Below are 15,925 nucleotides of genomic sequence, written 5' to 3'. Positions count from 1 at the left end.
TCACTTTCAAAACTCACACAACAGTTAACTTTTCAGAATAGTATACTTTCCCCTAAAGAATTCAGCTCTCAGAGTCTCCACAAGGTGACCTTTGGGAAGTACATACTGCCTTTTACACACTTCTCTGCTGTTTTCTCTCATATAATCTTTGAACAGTTTATGACTTTAGACTAAAAATATTTAGTAAGAAATAAGGGGAAGTGATGATTTTTGTGAAAATAATCACCAATTCAACCATATTCTGATTTATTCAAATGGCTTCAGTTATATACTAACAAAGAGGGAAGGTCAGGTCATTAAGCCAAGATTCAACATTCCACAAGCTCCCAGGGCAGTTGGCAGGGTGGAAGGTGGTAAAAAGTGCTGAAAACTGGGTAAGTAGAATGTATGGCTGAATTAAGAGTGCAGTGCCTCTTGAGCTCAGCCAATGGGATGGCAAGCCCAGGACCAACAGAGCCATGATTTACACAGACAAGTACACATTCTGATTTTTATATATTCTCCTAACTTTTAAGTAATTCAGACTGAGACGCAAACATTTCATGTGTGGGAAATAAAACACATGCATGAATACAATTCAGTCTCTGAATTAGAGCCTTCCCTCCACCCTCCAAAGAGAAGGAGTCTTTTCTACAATGCTTTCTACTGTGTCCCAATGGGTCTGACTCATGGTAAGTGCCAACTACTAAAAAAAGTAGGTGAATGAAATTTAGTCTCTACATCTGGATAAAGACATGAATGAATTAGCCACCTCGGGTGATAGGTTATTGGTTAGGCCTTATGACATCATCTGAGCAGTTATGAGCTATCTTTTAACAACATCAATGAATTAATATTTTGAGGCAAATATAAGGGAATTTTACACGATGAGAAAAGCAGCTGAAGGCCTCTAAGTTTATTCTAGGCCCCAGGATACTAGACAAAGAAGAACCTGGGGAGAATGTTACAGCAAGTCAGAAAGGTGTGTGGCCAAGAGTGGGCACCACAATCCAGGCCTTCTTTCCAAGAGTTTGCATGAGAATGTTCCTTGTACTTTTCTGGACTCTTGAGTTCATCACTCTATCATTGTTGGCATCATTTAGCCCAAGAAATGAAAAAAGCATTAAGCAGAGAATCTTACAAACACTTAAGATAGGACTTTATAATTTTTTTGACAGTTTAAAGTTTAAATGAAATTAACATGAGGCCCATTTATGTCTATTTGAAGACTCTAGTTAAAGGATAATCCCAAACTCAACCTTAGACTTGAGGTGCTCTGATAAGAAATGATTCCCTCATGTGATCAAGTATAGTCAATGTTCATAGAAAGGAAAAATCTAGTTAATCCCAGAATATCATGCTTTGCAGCTAAGTCAGTTTTCCTAAAATATCACAGCCTCAAACTTTCATGTATATCTTTATATTTTTTGCTAAAAATACCAAAAGTAATTATATTGTAACTTCACATTTTGCATATGTAAATTTTTATATAAATATACATTTATAGTATCATTTACATATGTATTTGATAAAGATACTCTTGAGAGACAGATGCTGAGTGAAGAGTTCTGATGTAAGTTCTGATGATCCCCCATTCCCTCCCCAACATGTGGTGCCTGTACTCCTAACCATGAGTTACCTTGACTTTGGAGCATCCTTTTCCTGTGAGCTGATTTTGAACATCCCCTTCCTTTTGCCTATCAGTCAGAAGATTTGGTCTTCTGTCTCTTATTTTGAGTGTGAACTAAAAGGCCATCATGCTTTACTTTAGAAATAAAGATCTCCCTTACTTGCACCAGTGATGGACATGGGTGCCCTGCTTCTCCCATCAACATTCACTCACCTCCCACTGTCCCTGCACTGCCTGGTTTTTGAGCTGGATCTTCCAGTCTTCAGTGTTGGGGTCTGCACAATGATGCAGAGTGAGAATGACAGGGCGGGTCAACAGAGCTCCAGATGGCCCACAGCTCACCACAGGGGTCAGTAAGGTCTGAGACTCTTCCATGGGGGGCCTGCAGGGAGAGCAGAGAACCATACCTGTGACATTTTCATGGCATTAGTGCACTGTGTGATCATTGAGATCTAAAGTTGGACAAACAGTTCAAATCACTTCCTCATAACACTTGGGGGTGGGTGGGTAAGGCAGGAATAAATGGAAGCCATGTTCTCTATAGACAGGCTTTCATCTTGTAAGACTGGAGGTCTTTCGGGCAGCAGTGCATTTACCACCATCTCTTTGATCCCTGTCCTTAGATACAGGGCTGCCTTGGATAGTTTCCTCTGAATTCATGCTCTGATACTTTCAGGATGGAATGAGAAAGAACAGAATCCTTATGAAGTTACATAAGCAGCTTTTCTGATAACTCTCACCATGGGTCCCACAGTGTTTTAAATACTTTTGTGTTTTCAGGGCCTAACTTGAAAAATACTTCAAAAAACTCACTTCAGAATGAGGACACCCTAGAGCTAAACTTAGTCTAGATGACTTTCAGGCATAATTCGGGCTAGTATAGCAGATTCATTCTTTCAAATGTGAGCAGAAAGGATATGGGATGGCATTTCTATAGCAAGGTAAAATGAGATCACATCACTTATATATTTCATATGCAAAAAACTGGTCAAAAAGGACTCAAAGATACAAACTGTTTCTTTTTCTTTTCCTTCCTCCCTCCCCTTTCTTCCTTCTCTCCTTTCCTCCTTCCTTCCTTTCCTAAACTCTATCAATCTGTTTAATTTACATTACTAAACAAGAAGCAAATGGACAAATTAGTCCAAGCTGCCAATTAGTATGTGAGGAAGTCATTCCAAAGTTCCTGAGGTGGCTCATCTATCTCACAACTCTCAAGGGTTGTTTTGTGATTAGACTAAAGGCAAGTTTCTTAAGAGTTTTCAAGTTGACTGCCAGAAGAGCATGGCTATAGGAGTCATAGGGCCATAAAATTTTAGGAGGGTCTTCAAACACCCCTGTCCCCAGAACAAGAGGCTATGATACCACAACTGATATGTGGTTAGTGCCTTAGATATATCCAAATTTATAGTCCATGGTTACTATGTAGCTAGAGTTTTCCTGCCTTGCCCACAGTCAGGACAAATCTCTTTCACCCGCCAGTCCCACAGCCGCTCAGACCCAACCAAATAAACACAGAGACTTATATTGCTTACAAACTGTATGGCCATGGCAGGCTTCTTGCTAACTATCCTTACAGCTTAAATTAATCCATTTCCATAAATCTATACCTTGCCACGTGGCTCATGGCTTACCGGCGTCTTCAAATGCTGCTTGTCATGGCAGCAGCTGGCAGTGTCTCTCCCTGCCTTCCTGTTCCCTCAATTCTCCTCTCTGTTAGTCCAGCCTATATTCCCTGCCTGGCCACTGGCCAATCAGTGTTGTATTTTTTGACCAATCAGAGCAATTTAACATACAGACCATCCCACAGCATTACTAGATTATCATTTATTTCTTATCAACTCACGTTATAATCAACTAGAATGAACACAGTCTGCCTTCTAGACAATTCTTTCCATGTATCCTTGACCTGCTAACTAACCCACTTTATATTATGTATTTGGAGATTGTTTTGATATCTTATTCCTTAGAGAACACTCTCAACTTTTCTAATGTCATCTGACAAGCAAAGATTTGATTTCATTCCTTCTGTTTCTTTCTTCATGTTCATGAGGAAGTTATCAGTGCTTTGGAGTCTCGTTAAATTGGGCATCCTGAAGTTAACCTAAAACTTAAATGTTTGACCTAGATTATATAGATATAGTCACAAATCACATTGCATTGGGTTATTCTCAATCAAGTAATAACATAAATATTATGCATCAGGCTCTAGTTAAGAGGGGAGAATGGAGATACTACTATTAAAATCTCCTTTATAAAAGTAGGTGATGAACACCACTGGAAGCTGTCATTTGTTAAAGCTGAGCCCTAAAGTATTCCTAATATAAGTATTCTTAGGCTATATCAAGTCTATATAGTTTTGTGTTTGTTAGATGGCTTTTGAAGCAAGACATATTTATATTTTTAATTTTGCTTCATTAGATTCAATATATAGTCTTAATGTTATATCATTCCTCCAAATATTATTTACCTTCCTCCTATCCCTTATGAAATTGATATGTCTGCCATTTTTGTGTTCATTATAATCACTGGCAACATTGTAACACAAGACTAAGACAAGGATAAGACCTTTCCAAGGTCACCACTTGAAGCCTCTCTCTCATCAAACATCAATACCTTGGAGTTATATAGCTCAACCAAATATAAACCCATTAAAATGCACATCTCAGTGACATCCTTCTGTCTTATTCATGTAGACATTTAAAAGGACATCTCAAATTCCTCCATAATTGCAGTGGCTACCTGAAATTGATTTGTCTCTTGTTGGTACCTATAGTTCATGTATTATTTATCACATCATCTAGAAGTTAGTAAATATCTATGCCCTGCCCTCATTTAATGCTAAATAAATGAACAGAGATGAGTGAATGATGGCAACTATTATTATTTTTAACATTGTTAGAAGAAAATTCTTCATAGATCTATTATGATAATAGATGTGCTTAGCTGTTTTCAAGGATGCTTGTCTACAGTTGTCTTAGAAGATAAAGATGTCTATATCTGCAGGAAATGATAGGCAAGGCTGCCTCTCATTAAGAAAGACTCAATTTCCCCATGTTTAGTGGTCCTTTTATTAAAACTGTGTAGATATCACCTGACCCTCTTTGAAATACTCTGGGAACTTTAGCTCAGGGAACTAACACAAAATTGAAGATGACTTAGAACATGCCATTGTTGTGACAGATGAACTTTCTGACCTAAAAATGTGTGCCTTCTATCAGCACTGAAAACAACGACAGCTAGCGTGATAGCTCATGTGTGAAGCCAAACATTGTAGCCTTCATAGTTGCCAGTTATCACCATCCCTAAAGCCTGCAGTTTGGTCCTTATTGCCCTTAAGGGTCTCTGACCTCACTGCTTCCTCCTTCCCTTGAGGTTGTACTGTGATCTCATGGCTTCTGTCCCTTCCTTCTACCCTCCCACATGGAAACCTCAAACAAGCTTTGCTGACTCCCATCCCTTTAATATCCTGCATAGCATGTTTCTTTTATTAAAACTATAGTTTCCTAGGCACCTGGGGGACGTATTATATTTGGAACCATACAGTCTCTGGCAATAGCCTGAGACTTCAATTCTATCCTTTCTACCACGTTGGTTTTCATTTTCTCTTAACACAGTTTGTCTTCCTCCCTTTGTCTAATTTCCCCCTGTACAACATAAGTGAAGCTTTGCTTTCATTTTGTCATGATTAGTATTACACTATCAGCCTTTGGCGATGACTTTACTGTTGCCTAACATCACTTTACCTACCAGGAGAGAACTAAGCCTGCAATGATTGTGCTTTCCTGAGACATACTCCTACCTTTTAGTTATAAGTGTACCTTGAGAGATGAGCAGTAAATTTACAGGGAGGGACCTCAAGTGGATCCATTTCAAGTGGCCCTAGCAAAGAGCTGAGGTTTGGAAAAGTCTGTCTGTCAGGCTGGAGTCAGCAGCTTGTGCTTGGGGAAGGGAAGGAGGGGCTTCCTATCACTGCCCAGGAACATAAGGGAGAAGATGAAAGCCCCTGCGGGGTTGAGGAACTGTCAGTTGGACACTGAGCACACCCCTGGCATGCTGTATTGATGGGCACTGCTCTTGGAGGAGGGAATCCAGACAAGGGGGTGGGGGGAAGCATGGGTGGGCTATGGGTGTCAAAAGAATTAATTAACTCAGTGAGGTGCAAAAATGTAATGAATAGGGAAACGATGAAGTCAAATTCATAATGGGATGAACAACAAAGAAGTGAAGACTCTCATATGCTCCCAAGATGAAGAAAGCGGTAGAAACTGAAGGCAGTTTCCACCACATGTGAAAGGAGAGGATAGGTAAAAGTTAACTATATTAAACCAAAGGTCAGAAATGTCTAAATTCATACAGTCATTACTTACATAAAGGGAGGGCATCCAAAATACACAGAGTCAAATAGTAGAAAGTACACATAAACTTTATCTATGACTTTGTAGAGAAGGGCTCTAATCTATTTACGTCCTATGTGCTATCTGAGGCACTCAAGCAAACAGTCTGTACATATTAATTGCAGATGACAGGGACTTGAACTAAGAACAAAAATTAGCTACAGAAGCAGCAATTAAGTAGAAACTCAGCAAAAGTTCAATGATCAGATTCTTTTTTGTTGTTGTTGTTGTTTGAGACAGGGTTTCTCTGTGTAGCTTTGTGCCTTTCCTGGGACTCACTTGGTAGCCCAGGCTGGCCTCGAACTCACAGAGATACGCCTGGTTCTGTCTCCTGAGTGTTGGGATTAAAGGCGTGCACCACCACCGCCTGGATTCTTAAAGTGTTTCAAAAGCAAACACGAAAGGAAACAAAATCTAACATGAATAAAATCATGTTAACAACTGGTCAGGTCTCCATGCCCCTAGGATAAAGTTCATGAGGGGAGAAGGTTTTTTTTGTCAATTTGCTTTCAGCTTCTGCTGCCTATCAGTGAGAAGACTGTACACAGAATAGCATAGATAATTTTCATGTGAGCAAAAGCATCAGCTGCCCATGCACACTTGTAGGGTAAGGTGTTCATGTGACCCCTCTCCAGAGAAGGAAACCACAGCTGCTCACACACTTGCCTGAGGGGACAGGCCTAATGATTAGCACCATGAGATTTCACACAAAAATCATTTCACTTCTTTCACACTGGTGTGGATGGGCTTGCTTTCCACAAGCTTAGGGACTTTTTGAAAATGATCTGCCTCCCTCCATCAACCTCTCTGTGGACATAAGGTGCCTTCTGTGAATACACACCTTTCTGTCAGGTCCTTCAGTGTGATAATCCCACCTAAGGCTCAACCACTTTCAAAAGCACACACATTCCCACATAACAGGAAAATTTGAAATATTTGCACTAGGTGCTCCTGACAGGGAATATCCAACTTGCTTCCTATCAAAAACAATTGAGAAAACACACACACACACACACACACACACACACACACACACACACACCACATCCATATGGAAGCCACTCTGAAGGACGTGCTAACATTTTCAGAACAGTTAAATATTGTGTTTTGAGCTGAATCCTTGTGGAATTATTTTTCGAAGCATATACTTTGGGCCCCTATCATCTACTTCCCTGGAGGATCTTAACACAAATAGTCTCTAAGTTCATTCCTACTTTTGTGTAGGGATCTTTGTGACTCAAACATATTCTTTATGAGGAAGCAGAGAGGAAGGACCCAGGCTCCTTCTAGGCATATTGTTCATGTGGATCCTAAAACTTAATGAAGTCTTTCTTTTCTTTTTATTCCCAGTTTCCTTCCTTCTTTTTTTTGAGACAGAGTATTTACATGGACACTGCTGGCCTTGAACTCCAGAATTTCCTGTCTCAGTCTGTGAGTGCTAGAGTTTTAGACATACACCACCGCATCTGGCTACCTTTCCCCCTGGAAGCTATGGAATAGCCGATTCATTATCTACTCCCAGGAAGTGTGCTTCACTATGCCACGATTTGATATTCCTACTGCCCTGCTGACTTTATATACATCATTGTTGTTCCATTGTCTCGTCACTAACTCACACCTTGGATTAGTTCTATAGGGATTTCACAAGCAGAGAATGCTAAAGACTGCTAATATCCCGTAGTTAATAAACCCAGTAGTTTTTAAAATGGTTCTCCCTCATTATTTACATCTCAGTCACTGTCAATCACCTGCTTGATCTAGGGTACCTCTTTATCTTTTCTTTTAAAAATTCTCTTATACTATGGCTTACTTATTCTTATACATATTCATCCTTTAGTTCAAAAGGACTCAGGGAACAGCCATTATATAGTACTACTGTGTCAGATACAAACTATGTGCTCACCTTATCCTTTCACATGTAGTTTAATAACAAACTAAACCAAAATTGGAATGTTTCCCATTGCCCCCTACCCCTGTTTCTTTTTGCCTTGGAAATCTATCTCCTGCTGAGACTTCATTTCTGTGTCTATGTCTGAGATCATATCCTACTTACATCAGAGCACATCTCCCTCAGAAACCTAGCTTCTCCCCTCCAGCCAGTGGCTGCATTATCTCTCCTTCATCTGCAGTGCCCAGCCCTTGTGCCTTAAACACATGCTATGTATTCCCTTTCAACACTCTGGCCAGTTAAACTATACTTTTTGTTCTGCAGTAGCTTTCACTTTTTACTCCCCTGTCTTCAAGTCTGGCATACTCCACACTCACTGCTCATCAGTCCAACCCAACCCAGAACCTTCATGAAGATGTACTATTCCTTTCCCCAGTCCATCACATCATAAGTTAGCACATCACTCTTTAAAAAGAAGTGCTAATCCTGTGTCCTTTAGCTGTTCATAAACTTCCTGTGGATCCCCACTTTCACATTTGGGATTTCTGAACTGATTGCTCCCTTTGGCTGGCTGCTTGAAGGAACTACTGTGGCTTTGTGTTTTTCTCCAGGGCTCTAGAAAGTAGGAGAGGAAGAAACCTCGGCCCAGCCTTGCAACTCTTCACCTTCTTTGGTCAGATGTGGTTTGTCTCATCTCTGGCTCATTTAGGCCACACATCTGCCAGTCTGTGCTTTGCACTGAGCACATTCAGTAATGATAAGGCCCCATTTGTCACATTCACTATGCCACATGTAATTAAGTTCACGCCTCCCTTCAGACAACTCACATCAGCAGATGACCAGCTGGGTGCTATCCAGCTGGAAACACACCCAGTTCTGGTTGCAATGAAAGGAGTCTGAGAGAAAGAACAGTGGAGAAAAATAATGCTCACAATTCTGCTGCAAATGCCTTCAAGTGGCACTCATCTCCTGATGTCCTCACCCTGACTTCTCAGAAAAAGTTTCATCTGTATTGCATAAAGATTGGAAAGGGTACTGGAAAGATGGCTCAGAGGTTAAGAACACTGGCTGTTCTTCCAGAGGTCCTGAGTTCAGTTCCTAGCAACCACGAGGTGGCTCACAACCATCTATAATGAGATCTGGTGTTGTTTCTTGGTGTGCAAAAATAAAATAAAATAAAGATTGGAAAGGTCTTCATTGTGTAACAATGAGTGTATTGAAAATGTAAGACAATGAGAAGGTGGAGTGGGGTCTATGATGTACACAGGAGGGATGCCATCTTGGAAAGTGGCAAACAGATTACACACTAAGCCATTTCCCCACCCTACTTCTACATATTTTGTTTTGAGATCCTGAACTTGCTCCACACACACAACTTTCTTAATGCCAATCAAGTTCAATCAAGTAACTCCCCCCTCATTACTTAAAGTCAAAGGCAATGGAACCTTAAGGCACAGGTATTTGGCCTCATCAATACTCTATTCCCTCCCCTCCACCCCAAATGTACAATAACTCTCTGACAAGAATACCCTGAAAGGATGGAAAGGAAAAACAGGGGAGAGTGGGAGAGGACCCACCATGCAGTGGCAGTATGGCTTGGGCTTTAGCTGGGGATAATGGTGATAGCATGAATAAAGGACCCTAGGAACACTGCATGTCTCTGCAGCAGGAAGTACAAGCCAGTTCTCAGGTCTGTCAAAGGCGCTGCCCAGAACATCAAAGGCCTGTGGCGGGGGGGCGGGCAGCATCTGTTTAATGTTCACCTTCGCTTAGGACAAGAGAAAACAGAATAAAATAAATCCATCTTGGAGTTTGTTAATTGCTTGTCTTGCTCCAGAAGCTGGGAGTCTGAAGGATCTGTGAATGTTATTATGCACTAGAGATGAAAAAATATATTTGACATAAGTAAATACAAACCTTTTAATGCTTTTCTGTGGCTCAAATTTAAGGCATGAATGATGTGCAAGGGTTAGTGGTTTGGTTTCTTGCTATTGTTTGTTTTTAAACTTCTTAGTCTGGCTGTTGTTTGTGTAGGCAGAAGGATACTACCAGAGGGGGGAAATGTTCTGGGTCATATTGTTATAAATAACTGTGTTTCTACACAACAAAAGAGATTTTCAGTTACTGAAGTAGGGGACTAAAAAGAGCTGGCTTCCTGAGGATGAGAGTAGGGAGTAAAGTGCATGAAGATGATCACCTGGTCTGCATTTGTCACTCAGATTCTGCTCAGAGCCAGACCTGAGGATGCTTTTTCCTGGACCAACACTGATCCTTATAGAAGGAACATCTCCATTTTCAAAACATCTTTGTTTTAAGATGCCAAGATGTCTTTGAAAGCATTATTCACCCAGGCTTCTAGTGCACTGCACCCCTCCGTACCCCTCGACACACAACAGGCACACAAAGAACACACTTTATGTGGGAATTAATCAAGAAAGACCATCTCCGCTGTGTCAGAAGCTAAACTGAAAATTGAATTCAGGACATCTAACCTGTTGTTATTATTTTTACTTAAAATAGTTACATATTGATGAATAGGACACACTCTAAATAGAACCTTTGGATTCAGTATGGTTTTAATCCACACCAGGCTCATTTTGAAAGGTCGAATTATAAAAGCTAAGCATAAGAAGGCTGATGACTCTTGTTCTGGAGGAGAGTTATCAAGGGAAGAATCTGCACAAAGGCTGTGCTAGGCTGAGGTGGGAGGGGCCTACCAGGGACTGTCTTAGGCTGAGATTGGGGAGGCCTATCAGAGGTTGTGCTAGGCTGAGGTGGGAGGGGCCATGTCAGAAGCTAAGGGGTATCCACTTTTGTGACTTTTATCTCTACTATGGCTAGATTTTTGACCCAGGTCACAGGAAACCAGCATATCTATCTAAATGCACATCTCTTTGGACAATCTGTGAATCACGTTTTTGGCCGTATTTTCCTGCTAAAGGATCATATGTCCGCTCATAGAAAAGATCTCTAGCATTCTATCCACACTCAAGATATGCAGTGTCTGAAGCTTCAACAGGCAAGAGAAGTGAAATTGGACTTTGTTTTTTATAGGTCTAGAGTCAAATGTATATCACTCAAAACAAAATATTTTTCATCTATTGTTTCTGTTGTACAATTCTCCTCCAAGACATTGATAAAGTCAGACGCATCAGAAAAAAACATGTTTACCTCATAGTTTCTTTCCTGTGTACAGTCACATACATTTCGTAGACTCTCCCTTGGGGAATGGCCCCAGCGGGAATCAGCAAGCTTACTCCTGAATAGCAAAAGAAAAAAAAAAAATTGTATAAGACCTATGAACCAAAAGGAAGTTTTTGCACCAAGCAAAAGGGAATGAGATTTTGCACCCATGTGGCACTTGTCTTTCCATTTTCCCTAAAAACATGTAAAGGTCTATAGCTTTCCTCCCTGTTTGCTGGCCTTGCTTTTCACCACAGCTCCCTCTGAACTGGTATGGAATTACTTAAGAGAGTGATGTCATTTTAAAAGTTCGTGTTTTATTTAAGGAATAGACAGATGGTTCCACTGTTGTTTTTCCTGTAAATCGTGGAGAAACCAAAAACTGCTATTAAAATTTTAAACAGCTGCAATGATGCATTGTTTTTGATTAAAAAAAAAATTCCTCATGAAATTCAAAGTCAGGGAAATGCTAACCTCAGCCATATCAGAAAACATTTCCCCACCCCTGAAATATCTGGTGAGCATCAGTGTTACTCCACAGCAGAGCTAGTGATGGGAAGAATTTACTTTATTATACACAACTCTAGAAAATGAGCAACAACATCTCACCCAGCTACAACGGGTCTGTGCACTTCTCATCTGTTGATGATTGGTGCTCAAGATTATTGGTATCAGCTGTGTGAGAACTGGACCTTGGATGATATTGAGACTATTTGAACTGGTGTCAGAAGATGCTGGAGATGCTGGCTTCCAAAACTGGGTGAAAATTTTTGTTTATTCAGTTTGAACAAGTTTTCAGTTGGATGTCCGTGATGGTGGTCTGTGGGCTACCCTTTTTACAACTCCAGTAGTGCTGACCAGCACTATAGAGAGTGACGTGGCTGAAGATATTTGGGTCTATCTTTTCATTCCCATGAAATGCACCTTAATTATCTGCGATAAAATGCATAGACTGTCCTTGTGAGGACAGTATCTGGCTTTTCTATAATGTCAAGAAAAAAAATGAGGATCCTTGAGTAACATGTAATGACTTGGCATGAAGTAGAATGTGCCCAATGAGACAAGGCAGAAGGAAAAGTTGCCCAAGTGGCTTTAAATCTCAAGAACATAGAATAGAGAGCTGAGGGGTTTAGGGGTGCAATTATTTGAATGTCTTGACAGAACCCTATCTGAGAAGGTGTTGAACCATGGTGTTCTTGAAATGGAAAGGGCAGCTATGGTGATAGGGAAGTTGAATGTGGTGTTAATATAAGCTTGGCTTACGGAGGGCATGAGACTGGAACAGGAAGGCTGTGTATGAGACAATTTAGAGTCAGAATTAATTTTCCAATTAAATCATACACTGTACCTTGATCTTGCTATGAGGATGAAAAATTATAAATGTAAAAAAAAGAATAGTTGGAAAACAACTGTACTCTATTGAATGAAATAATCTAAAGTTTATTTACAACATTCTAGCTACTCTCCTTCGATTTAAAAAAGACTCTGTCATAATTCACATATTGGAAAGTGGTGGGTGCAGAAACAGGAAGAAAAAGAGAATTCAATGAGCATCATGGGAGAAAGCACTATGTTATGGATAAATGTAATTTTTAAATAACAAAGGACTAGGATATGTTTGACTACATAGTTAATGGACTATTATAAATATAATGATTTTAAAGAGCATACAAATAGCATGGGAATTAATGAGAAAAGGTTAAATAATTCTTATGTAACATGATATCAGTTACATAGATATACAAAAGGAAAAATGATATTCTGTCAAATAATTTTAACTTTATTACAGGACCTTTTCAAAAGGATGGGTAAAGTGTTATCATTGCACTGAAGTAGGGAATGAATAAGAAAAACCAAAGACAGCTTCATATTCAGGCTATAGATTCCTATGGTTTTATACTTACTCATATATATATATTATATATATGTGTGTGTATGTATATATACACACATGTATATACTAGTATATATAATTATATCACAAACATATACTATGTATTAATAATAAATATAATAAAAGATATACTATATACTATATTATAGGTGTTATTATACAACATAATTACATAATTTCATATGACAATACAATAGATCAATGAAGTCATTTCTGTTATTTTATTGAAAATATTCACAGACTTGTTGGAAAGAGTTAGGCTGTGCTTTGCAAGTTGTCTTATGTCTTATAGTTAGTTGCAAGTCTGTCAATATTACTTGAAATGAATACCAACTTTCAACACTGACAGCCACTATTTTAAGTCCTCTATTGAAGATGATTGTGTTTTTTATTCTTTAGAATTTGCTAAACTATATATAATATACTTAAAATAAATAAAACTACAAATGTACACTAGATGAAGTTGAGATTGTAGATAATAAACCATAGACTGGAATAAATACCTTACAGATAATTTCTGATTGAATAATGTACTGAATAATTAATAAATGAAGATTCTGTGTCTTTTATGTAATATTTTCTGAAATTTAGCTTCCCTGAGAAAATTGGACCAAACCAACTGACTACATTTTCTAATTAGTTTGTTTTGAACTACAGGGACTACATTGAGGGTTGATTGTGCCTTCAAGGTGGTCAGTGCCAGGTCTGAACAGAAAGTGCTAAGAAGAAAGTTCTTTCTAGAGGAACTGAGTTTACAATTGATTGGATGAAGATAAATGCTTTTGTAGAAATTTGTATAAAGTAATGCTTGAGATCCACTGAATGGAAACTTGAGTTAAACAACATCTAACATTTCAGGTTCAATAAAAATAAACAGAGATAAGATTTTAGAGACTCCAGTGTGATTTCAATATGCAGCTTTGTCACTTAAAGCTTTAAGAATTACCTGAGTTAGGAATGATGAGGTGACCCCCAAGCGAGTTGAAGGTGCCAAATGCTGTGCAGGATGGGTCAGTCTGTCTCGCAAGACTCTGGTTCTTCAGGTTAAGAGCCTCATTCTCTAACAAGGATTGGGTCATCTGGGGAGACAGCTTGGATGTGAACTCAGAGAGGTCATCCTGGGGGGTGACAGCACCTGAGGTGTTGTACACTTTGATTTTCAAGTTGGGCAGTGGGTCCAGAATTGGAGAATTGGTCATTGGGATTTTGTCTGAGACATCATGCAGAGCATAGACAGGTCCCCTGTACATGGCTGCAGCTGAAGTGAGATCCGGGGGCACTGCCAGGAGATCTGAGTCAGAAAGAAAAAGAATTCCATTTTTATTCTCCATTCAGACCATGCTAGATTAGTGAGAAACCACTTCACACCATTAAGCCAAAGCAAAGCAGCTCTGCTAACAGTGCAGAAGGAGAGATCAAAGGCTCTGAGAAACGGGGCAAACGTAGTGTCAGCATCTATCTTGTTATTGCCCATTGATAGGTAACCTTGCTCCTCCGATATTCTGCCTTGGGATCTAATCATGACACGTACGGTATTCGGCCATTTCACCAGATTAGAAAGAATAAAAGTTACCGAGTCACTATCTGGTAACGCTTTTGCTTGCCTATGCTAAATCTGGATTCATCTGCCTATCACTGCATTAAAAGCATTATAAGAAGGACAAAAGAGACCAGAAAAATCAATGAATCAATGTAATTATTCTTTCAAATAGAAGTTAAGAAGCAGGACAGAGGTACTTGTCAGAAAAGCAAACCAGAAATGATCTGTGCATCTCAACTCTGACTTAAGGCACCAATATTTTCATTCTTATAATGAACAAAGCAAACCCAAATCTCTGCCTTCACTCAGCTTCTGTTCCAGCTCCACTGGAGGGCACAAATGCAACTGAATTTGAAGCTGTGTGGGCACACTGCTCACCACGTGTATAACTCATAGGGCAGAAAGCTCACTGACCTTGTCTGGCAGCCTTGATGTTCACAGGCTGAAAGCCGCCATTGAGTGCTGAGGAATCAATGATGTCAGACTCAAAGTCACGGTGGTTCTTCCGGTAGACAAACAGGGCCACTACAACAGTGATCGCCAGACAAACAGTGACAGCGATCACAATCCCAACATAGAGCGCAACATCATCTGAGTCAGGAGCAGCTGGAAAGAGAGAATGAAACATCAGACCAACTGCTTCGAGAAACTTCCCACAGAACACATATGTATTGCAGTAATTTTTCAGACATTTATTGCCATTTTTATGGGTTAATTTCAAGTCTATTTCAAAAGCTATATAAAATGACTGTGGCTTTTCAGTGGAAAATTATCTCTGATTTCTTTTTCTTTCTCACTCTGCATCAATCTACCCACTAATCTATCTCATAATTGGGCAGCATAACAGACTATTTATTGCCAGGCGTTTAAAGAAACTGGAGCCCAAACCATCTCAAACCACAGGAAATAAAAACTTTATTACTCCTTTCAGGTGAAAAAGTTTGGGAGGGTTTTTGAATTCACTTATAGTTTAAAAAAAAACCCAACAAAACAAAACAACCCATAAACACTGTCAGAAACATCTGGTATAATTTTAATCTGTATGTGGATTGAACCAAGATGTTTTTCTAACTACCACTCAGTCATAAAACTGCTTCCTATACACTCTTCTCTCTTTCACTTAAATCAGTGGGAGAATGTGTATGGGGACCACAGAACTGTGCAATACAGCAAAGCAAGTATACAGAGTGAACATGGTGGCTTAGAAAGGTGTGTTTTCAGAAGCCCAGATCTGGGGCAGAAACTAATGTGAGTTCCAGCTTATGATGCAGACACAGTATTATCTCTCAGAACCCTGAGCTTCTTATGGGCCTTTGTTAGAGCTTCCCATCTAAGCTTCTTTTTACTGGAATAAACTATAGCTCTTTGATGTGTCGGAGAGGAAAAGGTCTTGGTCAGTGATCAGACGGGCCAGGCT

At 39.6% G+C, this 15,925-nt stretch overlaps 1 protein-coding gene across 2 annotated transcripts in view; it reads right to left on the bottom strand.

The window, feature by feature from the left end:
* Unc5c (unc-5 netrin receptor C) overlaps window positions 1–15,925 on the bottom strand; it is a 369,278-nt gene that overhangs the window by 35,794 nt on the left and 317,559 nt on the right. For both annotated transcript variants that reach the window (XM_037207138.1, XM_037207139.1), the window contains 4 exons: window positions 14,923–15,114; window positions 13,915–14,259; window positions 11,063–11,150; window positions 1,823–1,991 (listed from right to left, as the gene is read on the bottom strand). In XM_037207138.1, the coding sequence (XP_037063033.1) occupies window positions 1,823–1,991; window positions 11,063–11,150; window positions 13,915–14,259; window positions 14,923–15,114 (794 nt within the window). The remainder of the gene's footprint in view (window positions 1–1,822; window positions 1,992–11,062; window positions 11,151–13,914; window positions 14,260–14,922; window positions 15,115–15,925) is intronic.

This window comes from Peromyscus leucopus, chromosome 6 (assembly GCF_004664715.2).
Source record: "Peromyscus leucopus breed LL Stock chromosome 6, UCI_PerLeu_2.1, whole genome shotgun sequence".
Taxonomy (NCBI): Eukaryota; Metazoa; Chordata; class Mammalia; order Rodentia; family Cricetidae; genus Peromyscus; species Peromyscus leucopus.
Note: the sequence above shows the minus strand (reverse complement) of the source record. Positions and strands in the feature narration are given on the sequence as shown.